General features: G+C 37.0%; 1 protein-coding gene across 2 annotated transcripts in view; it reads right to left on the reverse strand.

Annotated features, from left to right (window-relative positions):
• The window catches only part of ZNF521 (zinc finger protein 521), a 270,113-nt gene that overhangs the window by 222,631 nt on the left and 27,427 nt on the right, over positions 1-20,055 (reverse strand). For both annotated transcript variants that reach the window (XM_045527501.1, XM_045527500.1), the window contains one exon: positions 18,272-18,451. In XM_045527501.1, coding sequence (XP_045383457.1) covers positions 18,272-18,451 — 180 coding nt within the window. The remainder of the gene's footprint in view (positions 1-18,271; positions 18,452-20,055) is intronic.

Consider the following 20,055-nt stretch of genomic DNA (forward strand, 5'->3'; position numbering starts at 1 on the left):
AATACAAGGGCACTAACCCCCTAACAAGCACTTATTTCCACCCAGAATATGCTTTTGGGTGGAAATAGTTTGCGGTGCAATTCGTTATTCATTTCATTTCACCTTGATGAAACAAATTGTAGCACAACCAACACTAGACTTGGAGTCAGAAGCTCAATGTCCAAATCTTGATAAGGCCAGTAAATCACTAAGTGCCAACGAGTCTCAGTTTTCCTTCCTATAAAAAGGCAGCTGGACCAGATGCACTGAAAGGGTCTTTTCAACCCCAACCTTCCATTCTTTAGCATTCCCTTCCAACCTTCCGTTCTACGAATCAAATGGAAAACTTCTTTCTCCATTTGTATAGGTTATCTAGTGTGGTTTTTTTTTCCCATTGCCTATTTGTTTGTAGATGCCGGGGAATGCCGTGGAGAAGAAGGGAGGTGACAGAAAAGTGTATGTGGCAGCATTTTGAGGCATGTGCCATGCAGGCCAGTAAAGAAGCAGGCAGGCCGTACGGGCAGCCTTTGCCTCGGGCACGACACCTCCAGCTAGCAATGGCAGGCGAGAGCCCAGGTGATATACCACACCCAAAAAGCAGGTGTGTGACATGCCTTTCATTTAATTGACCTCCATGTCCCAGGACACATACAGCATAGAGCATATTTTGTGATACTCTCATGAAAAATGTAGTTTCTGGGGTTAAACAGGACAGTGTTGGGGTTGGTTGGGTACACAGAAGTTCCATGTGCTGCACCACAGTTCAGAAAAGCCCTTCCCTGGAGTGATATACCTGTAACATGTCTGATTTGACTGTATTAAACTTTTCTGCTCCAATAAAGATATGTTTCCTTATTTTTCTCTCCAGGAGTATTGACATATTCAAAACAAAGAATCAAGGTGGACAGAGCACAGAGCCCTAGACTGCAGTTCTGCCCTGGATTCAAAACAGTTTCTCCATGGGAAAATCGGATGTGCTATTTGTTAAATAATTAAAGAGTATAAGTTATCAACCAGAGAAAAAGGTCTATCCATATTAGGAGTTTAAAAGCTCTTATGTTTTAGCAAGTACTCTAAATTATACATGACATTGGAAGAGAAAAATATCGCTACTAATACAAAATATTACAACATAATGGAAAATACAAATATTCAAATATATTAATTATGTGAGACGCCGTTGGTTGCGTATCTCAAAATCCATTCTTCTGTTCCCATGAAATGTAAGTGGAATTACTGTATGGGATTTACAGGAAGGCTGTGTAAAGACAGCCAATTCAAACATACGGGGCTCGGTTAACACCTTCTACCTTCCCTCTTTTCCTCACCTCCAACTGGACATGGTGACATGAACTCTAGCCACCACCATGGTCTACTTGACAACGGCAATCATGTGCTAGGAAGCAAAGTCCCAAGAAAAAAGCCTTGGTGCCTGAACAACCATGGAACCCCCAAACTAGCTCTGGACCGTTTAACTCTAGAATTCTTACATATACAAAAAAAAGACACTTCTTTCACTGCTTTGTAATTTAAGCTGTTGTTATTTTGGGGTTTTCTGTTATACATGATTATTTAGCTTATGAATTTATCCAAATCCTACTTTCAATCTTGGACATCTAAGCCTATAGATCAAATCCAGTTTTTTGGGTGGAAACTCCCCCTTGGTATGAATAGCTTTTTAATTGTACAGTAGAAGCAAAAAGACATCTTAATCATTCAACACAAATTTGATTAACAAAAAAAAATGTTTAAACGTAAACTCAATTTGTTTTGGCCATGATAACACAGAAATAAGTTATCAAGGAAATTCACTGAAGTTTTTGATTTCTCAATCTTCTCATTTTATAATAGAGATGATATTGACCTACCTCATGAGCACAGGCAGAGGATTAACTAATTAACAATTGTCAATCACCATGAAAATATAAATTTTAAGAAGCAGTAAGACTTTTCATTAAACTATTAATAGCTATGCTAGTAATTTCTTCCTTCACTGGAGAAAATTTACATTTGATAAGCACCAAAGGCTCATAGCATAATAAGAATAAAACTTAAATGAAAATTAAGTCTGAAGACACTTCATGACATTTTAACAAAAGCATTAAGGCAAAGATGCTACTATCAAATGCGTCTCTTGGAGGCTCAATATATTTCTGATGAATTAAGAAACTTCATGTGGTAGTCTGTGCTGGTTATGTTATTTTAGAGAAGTCTTCTTGTTTTCTACATATTCTAAAACACTGCCACAACATAACTCACTTCTCAACAGTTATTCATAACCTCTACCCTCCTTGATTCTTTCCAAGCTGCTTATTGGGCAACCTAATGTGAAACTTATTTCCTGGTGAGTAACTGACTTTACAGTTACCTTGTTTCATGCACACCTCCAGCATTTTTTACATGCACTGTGCCCTGCTGAATACTCTAAAATGAGTGTGCAACTTGCTGTAATAAAATGCTACTGCTTATAAAATTTCCTGTATGAGATGCTAGAATTTGAATTCAGAGTCTCTTATCCATGTGCAATTCCCTACCTGAATGCCCACTTGATCTTCCATGGCACACCTACTCCCTTCCTATTCATTTCCCAATGATCCCTCTGGGCAGAGTTCACCTCTGGCCTCATCCACAACGCCTCTCCTACCAGCTCCTGCTACAGTCACCACTCCCTTCTTGGAACAGTCACAGAACTTACCACCCATATTAGCAATTCTGACATTAATGATATACTGGCACATACAATATTATATTTCCAGGTACACCTGTCATTTTCAGATACTGTACCCGTTTTGTTCCTCAAGTGCACGGTAAGATCTTAGGCAATAGGGTTCATGACCCATATTGCTTTTCTGCCTTCACAATGCTCAGCAAAAGTTGTGATTATAGTAAAACACGCTAACGTACAATAAATGTTTGTTTTAGTATTTTTGGTGCACTGCAAAAATAGTCAACTGTCTTTATGGTTATTTGTTGTACAAATGCATTTCTTTAGGCACTATTTTCCTAGAAAACAAAACTACAAATCTCCCATATTTAAATGAACTCACTTAGATTGGATGGTTTTCCAAACCATTGTTCCCCTGAACCTCTATTACAGCTAGAGCAATGCCATGACGCTTATGCTTGCCTATTAAAGGTAAGGTATGAATATTTTTAATTGCACTAAACTACAATTAATATATGTCCTAATTTTTGAGCTAATTCACAAAAGTACACAGAGATCTTTTAAAACAATTCCAAAAGTTGCATGGGAAAATTCCGCATTACTAAATAAATAAGCTACAAGTATAAAAACTCTCAATGATGTCAATTGCACAACTATCTTCTTACATTTACACAAATTTAGTGAAGGCTAAAAACTGATGTAGGGCCTTCGTTTTTAATGTTTTATATACAATTAAATTAGAATGAAATGTTATATGGAAACCGGGTCTCTCTTCTTTACTCCCAAAATATGACATTCCCTCTTCTGTATGAATCTAAACATCAAGGCCTTCCTAAAAAGGTGACAAACACAAGCTAATTCTCATTTCCTCCGATTTCCCAGTTGCCCCCAGCATCCGTCACACATTACTTCTTTTTGAAGTTGAGAAGGGGGGAATTCTAAGATAGAATGACAAATATTAACTCACACTAACTCTTTCAAAATCTCTCAGGATTCTAGAAGACAGGATTCTAGAATCTGGAATCTGGCTCATGCGAGGTTATTTTTAAAGGAAATATTATCACCTTTAATAAAACCAATAACACTAACACAAGTAATACTAATAATGCATAATGTTTCTCATGCCCCTTCACGGTGTGCCAAGGACCTCACTAGGATGACACATCTATCATCTCATTTAATCCCCACAACCATATAAGGCAGGCAAGTTTACCATGTTTTCATTATTGCCCCTACTTTACAGATAAGAATAGTTTAGATGCAAAATCTAAGTAATCTGAGTAAGACCACACAACGAGTTCTGGGAGACCCGAGATGTGCATTTTAGCAGCCAGTTGCTCTCGCCCACCCTTTCTGCACTATACTGACATCTTTCCCAGTCCCATTAGCCACACAATACTTTCAACTCATTTTAACATTTTGAAGTTTTGTTAATTCATTTCTCCTTTAGAAGATTGGTAAGAATTAATTACTACTGAATGATTACATTGATTTTTTTAAGCTAATGGAATTTTTAATGAAAATAATATTAAGGGAGATGATGGGAAAATGCAAGTCTGAAAATCAACCATAAAAGCAGCTTGTTAAGATTCACAAGATGGTCACAGATTCCAAGCAACGAACAGTAAAATTAAATTTGTCTGGTAATTTCTTTTTTGGGGGGGGAGGGGTGCTGCTGGTGGGCATAGCCAATAATTCCTTAATAATATGATTTCCCATAGAAATGGACCTCAGTATATTTTTTCAGAAAGGAAAGAAAAACCCACTGCTCTAATCCTATGAGAATAAAGCACCCTTCTTAGTATCCATTTGCTGGATCTCAATAAGGCATTAAAACCTTGTATGTCAAAATTCCTCATCTTGAAAGACAAGAACACTAGCCAGCCTTAGTGCTTTATACATCTTGCTTGTACAGACAAGATTTGTAGGGTGTCATTTCCACTTGCTGTAACAAACCTAGCTACAGGGGCCTTATAGCCAACAGCCAAAGTTTAAATACTAACCAACTCGAGGAGAGGAGATCCTTCATCATTAGAAAGAAAAAAGAAAGGTGGATCAGAAACAACATTACAAAAATGGAAGTAAGGCTGGGGAGAAACTTAGATAATTCACAAGGGGAAAACTAAACCACAATTCTAGCAAAGAGGAAGTATGTCAAGTGGCCTGATGTCTACCTTTGAGTTCTGGCCTAACTACACAACTGGTGGTGTAAACTCTTCTAGCCAGAAAAGTACCTCAGATTTAATACAAGGAAAAGCAGTACCCACCATCCTAACTTCCAAACCTTTTTCTTTCTCCTTCCTAGTGTCAAGTAATGGCCACCCAACACATCCGAGGAATTCAGAGATGCAACTCATCAACTACTATACCTGGATGATTTTACCTCCTAAGTGTTTATTAAATTTGACCCTCCTCTCTCCACCTCGTGACCACTGCACTGGCTTTGACCCCATCTTCTCTTACTGGTGCAATTGCAAGAGTTTCCTATCTGGAATCCCTTCCCCCAAGCTCTTCCTCCAATCTACTCTGCGAAACAGTCTAATCTGAACATGTGTTCGCTTCCCTATGTAAAATCAACAGCTACCCACTGCCTGAAACAGTAATTATCAAACATTTTCAAGCCTTTAAACTCAATATTCAAGTGAAATCTTGCTTGAATATCCAGTAGGTAAAACAATTTTAGCCTGCGCGGTATGTAAAACAATTCCTTGGTAGTAGGGATTCTCCATTCCCTGCTAACTCACCTCCCTGCCTCCACCCTTACCTGGCTGATATCTGGGAGGTTCCTTAGAGCAGTTTGAAAAACACACAACAGAGAATCAAATTTAAGTTCTTAGCATGCCCCACCCTCCGCTGCCAGATCCTACTTTCCCTCCCTGGGTCACTACAGTAACCAGCCACCACTGTGGCCCCCCATGATCCCCACCTCCTGGTATTCGTGCTTTTGTGTAATTCTCTCTCATACCATAATTGATCTGCATGACCCATAGAATATGGCAGAAGTAAGGGTATGCCACTTCCGAGATTAGGTCATAAAAGACACTGCGGCTCCCATCTTGGCATAGTTGTCTCTGCTGTCTGTCTGTCTCTCTCTCTCAGATTACTTGCTCTGAGCAAAGACGACTGCCATGCCAGGAGCTACCCTATGGAGAGGCCTGAGGAGTGAGGACTGCAGGCAGGTCTCCAGGGAGAAGTCATGTGACTGAACTTGGAAGTGGGTCTCCCCAATCCCCACCAGGGCCTCAGATGACTGCAGCCCTGACCAATGCCTATAAGACACCCTGAATCAGGATCTCCCAGGTAAGCTGCTGCCAAATTCCTGACCTAGAGAAACTCCGGGAAAATACATGGCTATTAGTTTTAAGTCAAAAAGTTCTGGAGCAACTGTTACATAGCAGTGGGTAACTAATACATTCATACTCTCTAATTCCCTATCTTACATGATTTCCTCCAGTTACAAGTTGCCCAGCAGTTGCTACGGTGTTTCACACCTCTCTCCTAATCTTCCTCCCATCTGTAGGCTTGAAACGCCCCTTTCCCCTTCCCGACCTGGTTGGATCTTGCTCAGCACTACAAGCATCCAGTGCTCCAAGAAGCCAGCCCTGAAGTTCCAAGCTGGCCTCAATGACCCCTCACAATCAGAGGATCCTGGGCCCTCTATTCCCAGGAATTGTTGGTCAAACAGTAGGATCGTAATAAATGTTTATTGAACTGGATTGCTGATAAATGCATAGTGGTATTCGGAAAAACACACTACTGGGAGGTGCTAGTCATTTCACTACCTGTGGATGGTCTTCTTAGTGTAGTAAGTGATGGTGCCATACACTTCGCATTAAGCCAAACTGCCTATATAACCACTGTAGTGATATTTGTATCATTAACCACTTGTCAGTTTTAAACTGGTGTTCGCAAGAAGAAGGCTCTCACTATTTAGCTGTTAGGCGCCAATTTAAGCTCCATCTGTGAGTGACCATTAGCAAAAATTAAGGCAAAGCATGGTTCTTTGCTCTTCCGCTGGGCACTGGGACAAATGCATGGCAAAGGGCAGGCAGTGTGCTTGAGGAGGGAGGTTAACAGTAATGGAAGGAGGCAGAAATAAACGGGAGGGGGGCGCTGCTGTGTTCATCTGTGCCGCTTCATAACCATCACTCAGGCCAAATGACAAAACAGTATCAACAACTCCAAAAGGCAGCTCCACTTAGGTTTCCACAGGCCAAAGGATGTGATGGAAAAAAACCACTGAGTTTAGAAGATTATATTCTTTCTCCAATACAGAGAGGTACCTTGGTGGAAAAACAAAGGGAAGAACAAATCAGTGCACTAAGGCTTGTGCTTTAAAAAGAAGAAAAACAAAAAGATGGGGTGGGGAGGTGCAAATTATAGGGAGAAAAATATTCCGATGAACAAGAGGAGCAAACAACTCAAATATGAGCTCCCAGATAAAATTGTAAGTCTTTCCCTTTGAATACATGATAACATATTAATGTAATATTTAATATAAAATATTAAACCAGATCATATAGCCACAGGACATGGCTTTTTGATAATCCGTATAAAACACTGATGAAAAGCAAATACTTTCCATAGAAAATAAATTTAAGTACAAGAAATAGTAAGTATATGATAGATTTGACAGATTTCTTTTTTAAAAGATTATAAAAGCATTCTCAAGAGTCTGTCAATTTGATAATTTAATTATGGTGGGGAACATTTTTTATAAAATAGACGATAAAAAGTTAAGTTTAAAGGCAATATGAGTAATAAAAATATACACTTTAAATAATTCATAAATTAAAAGGAAAAATGTTTTGTTGATACAACCAAAAGAATACATCTTAGAGTGTGAATGCATAATAGTGCTTTTTCTGAAAGAATATTTCTTTTAAATCATTTTAACAATGGCAACCTTTTCCACAGAAAATTTATTTTGCAGGAATGATAGACTTAGGTAAGCTGGTGGCTGATCTTACTTTTATTTTCTGCTTTTGTAATCAGTTCCTAGCGCACAAGAGATCTGATGACCTACCCTCTGTCCCATTATCTCTCACATCAGAAAACCAAGAGCCCCGGGACCATCCAAATGGACACAACTCCAAGAAAGCCACACAAGATGGAACAGTCTTCATCACATAGATAAACTGGCATGAAAATGGACATTTCTCAAGACTAATTAACATTTTTATTTGGAAAATACTTCACTGTACATGCCTTCTGTATGCATCCTAATATTAATTATGCATTTGAAGGTTACAGTTAATGAAGGTCACCACCCCAATCATTCATGTCTACGTTTTTATTTAGTCACCAGGGGGAGCTAATACTGCTCCATGAGTAGGTAGGGCATAAGAATTAGATTATTTTTTTTAAAAAAGGGGAGAAAAACTAAATTGATGAGGTATGAAATATAATTCAAATATTATCCACAGTGTCCATAAGGCAAATATATTACACATGCAAAAAAAAAAGGAATTAGGTATGTATCTTTTGGTTGCTGTTGTTATTAAAGAAGTTAGAAAAAAAAATAAAAGCTATCAGTTAGCAGAATCTTGCTGCACTTAATAGAGGACATGTATGAGCTCAATCATTTATGGTTGTCTTTGGTCCTATTGGGGTCTTACTCGCCATCCTAATTTTGTACATTTGCCCATTTGTTGTATTGACCTGCTATTTTCTTGGTCTGAAGTATTACTATGATTCTACGTTCTAACTGCTAATCCTTTGCTCAAAAAATAACCCATATAATGATATTATAATTATATTGAAACAAATGTTTCTTTACTCTTTAGCTTGAAATATTTCCCTCTGTTCCAAATATATTTTTTAGCACTTTTAATGTGTGTTCAAAGGGTTCTACCCAATAATCTACTTAAATTCATTCTACATTTCACCCAGGAGACACATCCCTTTAAACTTTGAGAAGCTCCAGTTGGAACAAAGAGGGGAAAGGGGTTCAGAGTTTGTGGAATAATCACCTCTAATCGATCAATTTCCCCTGAAGGTAAAGCCGAAAGAAAGAAGGAGTGCAGAGTTCCAGTCCAATTCCTTGAAGTTTAAAGGAGCTAAGCCCTGAGGCACAGTGTAGAATGATTTCTGCCTTCCCCTCCCAAGACCTATTAAGAGGTCATAGATCTCTGTGACATTGCTGTCATTCCCCAAAGACAAGCTCCCCAGCCACAGACTTAGCACAAAGAGAAGGGTGTGGAAATAGTCTACTTTTAATAGCTTTAGCAACCCCACTACCTTATAAAGAAAGTAGGTATCAGCCACCAGCATCTTAAGTAATGTGGTAAAAAAGTTAAGTGAAATCAGGCAATAGTGTAAGAAAAAATCAACGTCTTGAGTTTTATCATGCTGAATTTCACATTTGAGAACAGGCTAAATGTGGCAGAGCCCTTATGTGCACACAACTGTATCCAAATAGCTAAACACTGTCCTGCTTACAAAGATAAACCGAATGGCTGCAGAGGGCTTAGGATACAGAGGGTCTCTTTTAATTCATCTCCCCCACGAAAGAGACCCCATTGTTTCCACATCCCAAATACAGCCCTTCATTTATAATTTTTACACTTCTCCACAGGGACAAAATGACACTTTTAATTACCATCAGTGACCATCAAGGACACGGTGGAAATTCTTGAAGATATTCTCCCATGGTTTGTGTTCTTGACATTTTATTTACAATTTTTGGCAAATGAATCCTGAAACCACACAGTCAGATCATTATATATTCATTTATCAATTATACAACTAAGGAAAAACCACTTATCTAAAATGCCTGTGGTTCCGTAGACATCCAAAGGTAATATTTTCTTATATACAGACAAATAATACTAATTTTCTTCTTAAATTCTATTCATTTCCAAAGACTAATTTTTAAAAACTCAAACTAATTAAGGAACAGGTAATTTGTGAATATGGTTATATCCAATACAAGATATTCTCCACTTAGATTTTACCTGTAAAAAATAAAGTGGATGCACTCATTTATTTTCTATTTCTAGGAGATTTCATCTCCTAGATCCTTCATAATCAGTAGCTTTCTTGAGATTCACAAGTTATTAAAGCAGGGTGAGAGTCAAAATACCTCATAAAAAATGGGCATCAAAAATACAGAGAAATATTTCTTAAATTACCCCTTCAACATTCAAACTATTTAATTTTAATAAGTTAATAAATGTAATAGCACATCATTCATAGTGGAAAAACATAATTCACCAAGTGTAGCCCTTTTATAAATCCCAATTACAATACCCAAAAGTATCCAAAGAGCTTTGAGAAAATAATGGACCTAAAAATGATTATTTTACATCCATGTTCTGGTACAGAATTTCATAAACAAATATATCAAGATGAGAGTGGTAGACCAGCCACTAATATCAAAAAATTCTGCTGCAGCAAAACGATGTGGAAATAACAAAGCTTTTGTAGCAGGTAATAATCTAACTGACCCCTTCCTCCAAAACTGGAAAAAGGAGCTCACCCACCCAGCCTACAGCTCAGAAGTTAAACCAATTACGGATGATCACTCTTGCTTTGGTAAATGCACAGAACTTGCCCTTGGTCTGGACAGTTGAAGATAATGACACACTCAGCCCCACTACTTGTTCTAAACCTGAGAGGAGCAGAGATCTGGTGAGTTGTTTTTCACATCATGAGCTAAGTAACAGTCAAGAATAGTGGTCTCTGAAATACAGGGCACATTATCCTGGGGTAGAGAGGATATTCTGAATATTTGGCAACCAATCAGAACAGACACCAGTCAGTCATAAATAGCCCTCCAGCTACAAATCAGACCTTCCTGAGAGCCAAGAGATAAACGGTGCCCCAGTCAGCTTGGACAGTCTGGCCTTTCCAGTTCCTTTCATCCCATCCCGTAATAGTGCAGTCTAGCGTGTCAACAAAATGGACTTACAGATCACTGTATATTATTTTAACTAATCTAATTGGCACAAAATCCTCAAATTTTAACAACTGACTTTGAAAGTTTTCTGCAAGAAAAGTGCAAGACATCCACAGTCAAGGCCATGTAATCAACAAGAAAATGGCCAATCTGGCCTTTCCACTCCCAGTAAAAGCTCTTTGCCAGCCACCCAATGGGGGGGAGTGGGGGACAATTTAATCAGAGCTGACCAAAGGCTGGCAACACAAAACTGAGATTATCAGGAAAGTTATTTGAAATATGGACTTATATCCACCATCAGTAACAACGAACCACATGGAGAAGCATAATAACATATGTACTCTCTTTGGTGGTTTTGTGAGATATCCAAGTTCTAACAGCCATTAAAATGAATTACCAAAATAACACACATAGACCAGGACTTCAAAGTAACATAAAATTATTTTTAAACACTGTTCACTTCATCTTTAACTAACTTTTTAATTTCTGTTTTTGTGAATGTTGTATAATGCATTTATCTATGTAACATATTAATAAATATATTTTATGAGGGTACATACTAAATTTTTATTCATCAAAAAAGTTTAGAAACCACTGATCTAAAAAGTTAGGTGCATGTGGAGAAGGGACCAGGGAATGAAATCTATGGAGGCCATGAAACTATGTTTGGGGGGCTTAGGGCAATTTGGAGAATGAAGTAGCCTAAACCTTAGAAATATTTTAGGTAGGAAATGAGGAATTGTTCAAAATGGAAGGAAACAGAAAAATAAAACTTAAAGTGCCTTCAGCCTAATTAACATAGAAATAGATAATTAATTAATATATAAATGATTAATAATGATGTATGAATAATGAATATAGAAATTAATATGAAAATATGCAAATGAAATGTCTAATGCCTTAAGCCTAATTAATATGAACTGAAAAGTTAAAATATTACATTTACTTCATGTAATTTATTTCAACTAATGATTTGACTAGGAAAACAGCAAAATAAAGTTCTAAAAGCAGTTTCAATGTGCTTTTACGAAAATGATGCTTCATTCTATAAAACACTCATTTCCCTTATTCCCACTGCCAAAAGAACTAGCTGTTAGAGTACTTTTTATTGTCCTGTGGAACCCACTAGTCTTTAATTTGCCACAGTCATATGACACATGTAGACTCACTTTCACATTTTTAAAAAATTCTTTGGCCAAATAATAATAATAATAATATTCCAGATGTCTAAAAGTTTTCAATTTGTGAAAATTGCGGGAAGATTCCAGGAAGTCTCATAACTTTCGAAACAAAATTAAGTGAACACACTACTTGATACTGATGGACAGCATCCACTCAGCAATTCAGTTCATGTTTCTATAAAGGGTGAACCTATGCAGAAAAAAATATCTGTGAAGAAGCCACAGACCTGGTTAGGGCTTTATAAATATGGGCTACAAACATGTTCCCCAAAACTACAGCAGATTTACTGCCACATATATTTCTACTTACTCAGCTACATAGTATAGCCAACCACAGGGTTAAGAACCAATACAATGCTATTTTGTTTTTTCTGCGTCTACGCCTAGGCAATTCACATTAATGATGTGAAAGAACACTTAACAGACAACTCAAGTTTGCAAATTAGCAGGAGAGAAGAGAAAAACTACTCAGAACAACAAGCGTACAGTATCACCAAATGCACTTTACACATTTATCCTGTTAAGTGTAGCTTAGTTTTGATGATTTACAATGCTAGTTCTTACTCAGTTTTGTAAGCACAATAAAGTCTAGGTAATCTCAGCCTTCCCCACAGCACCCTGCTATTAAATCTTTGTTGAGAAGTGTGATGAGACCCCTCTGGCTTCCAGCCCTCCCCACCCCCTGAGGGAATTGGCAAGAAATGATAGGGTTTGTGGATTAGTAAAATGAGAGGTTCTCTGTGCTTTTCCTTCTTTAAATATATATTTTGATAATCTGTCTTCTGCATCAGAGAGTCCCATGGCCTCAGAGAGTCAATTCCCCTCCCTTTACAGCCTCCAGGAAAAAGACAGTAAGGCTGGGGCAAGACAGGTAGTTTCCATCCACTGCTAAAACTGAAGAGACGGATTTAAGTTTTTCTTTCACCTTTCTCCCAATTCCTTCAAGCAGGGAGGATAGATACATAATTTACTTACACATGTTGGATTGCAGACTGGAGGAAAATTACACCATGAGACAAAGAAGAGAGAACTCACCTGCATGAGTGTTGCCCTGTCCCTTGCTATCTTTAAGACGGTTTTGTTCCTTCCTAGATCAAGGATGCCTGTCCAGAAGGGTTTCCACATTCCAGAATGCCCTCTCAGTGACAGACTCCATGAACTGTGTGTGTGACACTCGCAAATCCCCGCATCCCTGCTGGATCCACTGTCTGTACGTCCAGTCCATACTGATAACTAATCACAATTTGACCTGGATTGTACTCAGTCCTGTAGCCGACTTTCAAATCTGGGTCTAGAGTTGATCAGTTTTGCTCTATATCTGACCTTCACCTCCAAAGGTTTGGTCTGGTATAGGCTCATTTGGTAAGACAGACTATATCATGATTTCAAGACTTTTGATATGGAGTGTGTCAGTGTTCACAGAGGCAGACTCTCCAAGGAATGTGCATCCCCCTTGGGGAGGAAAGTTATCAAAGGAACAGACCTGAAGTTACCAAGAAAACCCTTAGTTAAAGTAAGGGAAGAATTCAAGGCAGGGTTTCTATGGCTCTTGAACAACAAAACTACCCTGTGTAAACTACAGGCATCAGACCATAGAACACTTCAGTTTTCTGTTATTTTGCAAATGAACAAGTTGTAAGATTTTTTTCTCTTTCACTCCATAATTAACCCTGAAGTACCCTACTCAGAATTCCCTCTGTCTTCATACAGATTGTTCATCAAAAAGTCTTCAGGCTGTGGTCTAGCTGGGTAGGACCAAATGTGTAAGTAAGGACGTCAAGATATCAAGAGAAGCCACAAGGAGCAAAGAATAAATTGAGAAAGCAGCGAGAGACTGAGAAATAGGCTTGGAGAAAGGGAGGGAGGAAATACATACAGGGAAATGAAGCATCTTGGAGAGAGAACCAGAATCCCAGGGAAATTAGCAAGGATGCAAATGTGGCTGAATGAAGTTAAAAGACAAAAAGAATGAAAAAGAACAATGAAAGATAAAAAGGAAAATGAAAAAGGGGAGAAAACCAAATAGAAATACCCTCCTTTGCTAAATCTAGCATTGTCAGTGGGGGGGTCTGGGGGAGGCAGGGGAGCAGCCCCAAGAGTTAACTGGAGCAGCAGGAAACAAACACTGCAAGAGTCCAACCTCCTTACGCTAAAAGGCTTTAACCAAGGAAGAAGGTAAAAGCATCATATTACTTTTTTAATTAAAATTTTTTCCAGATCAGACTGGAGGGCAACTTTCGGCCAACTGAAGTTTCAACTTTAACATGTTCAACAAATGTGAATGATTCCTAATTTTGTCCCTCTCCCTTTTTGCTCCCTCCCTGGCCTTCCACTTCTGCTCTGCCTCATGAATCTACCACCCTCCCGAAGAAATCATCCTGAACAAAAATCAACAGGAATAATACCCATCAGATTTACTCTTTCTGGACGTGGGCTTCAATAAGTGGCAAATACGCCTCCATTTTCCTACTTTTGAATAAAATGCTGGAGTATGTGAGCACAGGCTAGACTCCCTGCTTTTAGAAAGCTTAAGCTCAAAATAAACCAAATATTTTATTAGAGTTTTATAAAAACAATATTTAACCCATAAATATTATCTTCACCATGCCATATACCCAAAATCCAGCATTTTCTGCACAGATATTATTAAAGCTGTATGAGACAGGAATAATGTCTTTTGCTTCTATTCTGTTTCACAGAGCTGAACATAAGAAGAACTATATGGGAGGTACTCAGTAAAAAGTAAATATTCACTAAGTAGAATTTGAAGATTTTTTTTAAAATTAGTTGAATTTTAAAATAACCCTTAACATGAGGGATGACCCATCCTTAACTAAGATTTCTTGCTAGCTCAATGTATTAATATATTGGCATGTCAGTTAAGTTTGCATACTCAAGTTCCTATGTGTTTACCCTAATGTTAGTGTTGATTCTACACAAGAAAAGCTTCCTTTAAAGCACTTGCTATTCCACTGAAGGCAGCATCTTACTAATTACCTGCATTTAACAGGGTTTTCCAAAAATTATATGTTCTAAGGAAACTATACATTAAATGAAGTCAATTAAGTATATGAGCTAGAAAATGTAAATCCACAAAGAATACCAATATATACCCCAAATTAAGAAAGACTGATAACACAATGTTAGCGAGCAGCAACTGGAACTCTCATACATTGATGGTAGGAGCATAAAATGGTACATTTTGGAAAAAGGTTCGCCAAGTTTCTCATACAGATAAATCTATCCTACCCTACACTCCCTTGCCACCAATAACCTAGCAATTCTACTCCTACATTATTAATCCAAGAGAAATAAAATGTGTGTCCACAAGAAGACCTACATAGGAAGGTTCAATACAACTTTACTCATAGCCCAAAACTAAAAATAACCAAAATGTTCACCAACAGGAGGATGGAAAACAAGTTATGATATATTCATACAATGGAATATTATACACCAACAAAAAAGAATGAATCTCAGACATTATGCTGAACAAAAGAAACTAGACATATAAACAGTGCATACTGTATGATTCCAATTATAAGAAGTTCTAGAACAGGCAAAATGAATGTATGGTTAAAACTAAAAATTTGTTACTTCTGATGCAGCATTATTTATCAGAAAGAAGTGAGAAGGAACTTTCTGGAATGCAAGAAATTATCTATATCGTAAGAAGAGTGTGTTAACATGGGTGCATGCATTTTCTCAAAATTTGCCATATTATATATTTGTGATTTATGAATTTCACTGCATGTAAATGTTGCATTAAAATTACAGCATTAATAATTATAAACAAATATTAAACTATAATTTGTTTGCTTCTCATGATGGTATCAGTAAGCAATTTTGAAACTACTTAATGTATATTCTAGGCTCAAGCAAATGAGTGAACATAGTGAGAATAATGGAAGGTTTCTCTCTCTTAAAGAAGGCAGTAACAAACACAGAAAGGAAAAAGACTGAGATGTACCTGAGGTATTAGATTGAGTTGGAGGTATCAATATGAACACATGGTTATTAGACAGAAAAAATACATATAAGGGTATACACTAGTATATTATGTATTTTATGAACTATGTTATGTGTATTACATGTATAATATTAAGTATGCATATACATTTCCTAGTTCTGTCTACTGTGAAGTCTATAAGCAATGGTATACTTATAGCACTGAGCACACATAGTACCTATGTCTTGGTTTCTAAATACCACTGTCCTCTTAAAAGAACCAGGGCTCCTATAAAAAAAAAAGCTGATCGCAGGACTAGGACAAGAAAAGAACATCATGATCCCAGAGTATCTGTATGCACCAGAAACTAAGTCCTCAAATAATAATGGAGACATATTTAACAGACACAGGATCCAGTTTGAAGGGACTCCCATTGGCTAAATCTATGGCAATCTGGGCACCAAAATAATGATAGTAATAAGTTATGACCCATCAAATAAAGTAAAAATCCAAAAGTCAAAAATGATATGAATAAACAATTGAACAAACAAGAAAGCAAACTGCAGTAGGCCAACTAATAAATACAGAAATTATAGAATTACAATGGACACAAAAACAGTGGGTAAAAGTTTTATGAGAAAGAGGATATTTACATAGCATCAAAGTATCTTCCCACAGATTACTTACTATGTACAAAGGGAAAATGGTAACTTTACACTGGAGAAGGTTGACAGACACCACCTTAAACAAGTATTCAATGTTAACATCACCAACACTGGGACAAAGTAACACCAAGTACTTCCTGATCCCATGCACTGAAAAGGCCACAACATCACTTCGTTGGTATTCCTACCACAAGTAAGTAACCTGAATTTAATCCTGAGGAAACATCATACAAACCCAAACTGATGAGCATTCTATAAAGTAACTGGCAGGGACTCTTCAAAAATGCCATGATCAAGAAAGACAAAGAAAGGCTGAAAGTTCATTTCAGGTTAAAGGAGATGACAATTAAATGTTATGCATGATCCTGAATACCAGCTGAGGGGAAAAAAATAGCTATAAAGGACATTATTAGGACAACTGTTGAAATTTAAAAATAATTGTGAATTTGATAACAGGATATATTTATGGGGGTGTGATGTCTCCAATGTTCTCTCAAATGATTAAGAAAAAATGATAAAGGAGAGAGAGAGAGAATGATAAAGTAAATGGGGCAAAATGTAAGCAATTGGTGAATCAGGTAAATGTATATGGGAGCTCCTTGCATTATTTTTGTAATTTTTCTATAAGATTGGAATTGTATCAAAATAAAAGTTGTCCTTCAAAAGCATATAAAAATATAAAAACAAAAATATTAATATGTATATGGCCAATATTTATACAGGCAATATCAATTCTCAAACTTATGATCCAGAAAATAATGGGATTTCTGAAAAAAAGACAATTCTATAGCCTAATAAACTTGCTCACTGTCATCCCTTCTTGAAGAGAAGAGCCACAGTGCAATTTTAATAAAGAAGTCTATTTAATGGACTTAATACAACACCCCAGGATAATCTGTCAGAAATCTTTGTTCAAGTGGAATGCACATTCAAATCTTACAAAAATATAAATATTGTGTGGAAAACAGTTGGAGAACTACTTGTCTATTAAATACGTTTCCTATACACAGTTAACTGAAGAAAGATTTGTGCTAGGAAAATAAGAGAGAAAGATACCCAAATACACATATATAGGAGTGGTGTCAGCTTCAAACAGTAAGAGAAAAATGATGTATCTAAAACAAAAGACATATTTAAAATGCCCCACCAAGGCCCATATAGTGTATTCTTGTAAGATATATTTCTAATGAAGGCAGATACTTGGTAAACTGAGTTTTAGTTTTATTCAGCCATTACATTGAACATGTTATGCTTCATGTTATTTTAAATTTGACTCTTCCAGCGAACTGTACAGCAGAGTAGTTTGCCAGCCTTAGTTAAGTACCAACTGGAGGCCAGGCACTGTGCTAGGCTCAGATGATGCAAGGAAGAATGAGACACAGTTTCAGCCATCTATGAGCTTTCAGTCCGATGAGTGAGACTGAAAACTGAACATGTCCAGTGAGAACTGAGGTATTCAAGAACAAGTATCGGACTATCGGACTTTATGGGAAGATAAAAAGGGTGCCTAACTCAGGCGGAGAGGGATCAGGGAATGTTTCCTTGAGGAGATGATATTTAAGCTTAAACAAGTTAATACATGCTAAATGCCTTTGAAAAAAGATTCAAAAGAATTTTTTTAACTTTGTTTTAGACATCCAATATATTAGTTACATCACTGTAGCAAAAGAAAAGAAAAAAAAGGTAAGAAAGAAAATATACCCCATTAGCTATTAAAATCTAGGTGCAGTTCAAAATCTAAGAGGGACGGACTATGACACTGAGGTTGCCCCAAACAACCATCCAAAATTCTTTCAAAAGTACCTCTAGACTTACCTAAGTACGCAAGTATAGGAATAAAATAATTGGAAGAGAAAAACACATAAAGGAACAAACTGAAAAAATCAGAAATGTAACAGTATGAGAAGACGAAAAGTGATAAGTATTGTTTACCTGTCAGTTGACATTGATTAATCTTGTGTTCTGTGATATCGCTCAGTGATTCAAACACCTGGAGGCAGCTGTCACAGCTGTGCACAGCTTCGTCTTCCAACTCCTCCCCGTCTTCCGGCCTCTTCTTACAATCTATTGCCTCTCCATCTTCAGTCTTGTCTTCAAGTTTACAGCTGGGGTCTGAAAGAAAATCAACGCTGTAAGTATGGGGTTTAAAGACAGGTTCTTTTAAAGCAACGTTTAATCTTCTTGCTACCAAAAACAGAAACACCGTTTTCCTTGAAGCTGCAATAGGAGGGCTTCATTGCAGATTTTATTACAGAAGAATCAAAAGTGAGCCTTCCCTAAAATTTCTCAGTTTGTGATTACTGAAAGAATTCTCCCTTTTTCTCACCATGTAGCTCTTTTCTTACCTCTCCCTTCAAATAACTTGTCTACTCTTAAGATTACCTTGCCATTTTTTCATAGCCTTTTAGGAGGTTTTGCTTAAAAGAGAGAGATAAATCACTTTAAAATTAAACAGTCTCCAATGCAAAGGGAAAAAAAAAACCCACTGTGCTTAAGAATGAACTCCTTTTCTGCTAAATATACTCTTTCATGGGAAATTACCAGAATTAGCCAAAAGTCTAGAATAAGCTAAGCTAATTACCATAGGCACGAAATTGACCTTTACTTATAAACTGGTCAAAACACAGTTACTCCATTATTTGTTAGACAGCGATAGCAAAATAAGCTCTATCGCACAGCAAAACATGCTTACAAATGCAAACTCAAATGTAAATTTATGTCTCGTTTTCAAAACTATCCCAAAAAAGCGAAATACAACATATGAAGAGCAATTATAAATTATAATCAAGTCAACAATTTGAGTTCCCATTATCAATGTTGAAAAGCTTAACACTATAAAAACTAAAAATAGTTCCATTTTAACTCTAAACATGATACACAAACAGCAGGGGGAATAAAAAAGCAAAGCACACGCAATGCCTCTAATTAGAGTTCAATAAATACTTTTTGATTATTTATGCTGTCCTTTGACTCATTTTAAAGAAGTACCCCCAAACACCCTGGTGCCATTGGAAGGGGAGGAAGGAAAGAAGAGTGGGGTCAGGGAGGAGAGTATGTCTCTTATGGGGAAATTAAGATAATAGGATAATGTAACCAGTGACTGAATCAGTGACTGGATCACTAATTGCTAATAGCACAAAGTCCTCCAAAGTCAGAAACCAAACTATGTCTCGAAAAACGGTAAAATCAAACTAAAGATTTCTATTTTCTATAAGTCAATGAAATAGTTACAAAAGAGTTATACCAACATACCTAAGAAATAGGTAATGCATTATTTGTAGTCACATTTTTGTATGACCACAATATTAATTTTAATGACTACAATAAACTTCATAATTTAAATATAAGCATATTTAATATTCCTAATTTTGTTTTTTAGAGATGGGATCTCGCTATGTTGCCCAGGCTGGAGTGCAGTGAGGCTAGTCATAGATGTGATTATAGCACTCTGGTTTCAAATTCCTGGCTTCAAGCAATCCTCCTGCCTCAGCCTCCCAAGCAGCTGGGACTACAGAAGCATGCCATCGCACCCAGCTATTTAATATTTTTAATATTTCATTAAATATTTGAAATGTTACAGTCAAGAATTTATAGGATCAAAATTAGCTAAGTATTTCTCAGAAAAGTCCAGAAATGCCACCACACCACCATCCTGCTGTCTAAAATTGCTTTCTGCTACCTTGCACATAACATGCTTCTACAAACTCTACTTCTAC

This window comes from Lemur catta, chromosome 16 (assembly GCF_020740605.2).
Source record: "Lemur catta isolate mLemCat1 chromosome 16, mLemCat1.pri, whole genome shotgun sequence".
Classification (NCBI taxonomy): domain Eukaryota; kingdom Metazoa; phylum Chordata; class Mammalia; order Primates; family Lemuridae; genus Lemur; species Lemur catta.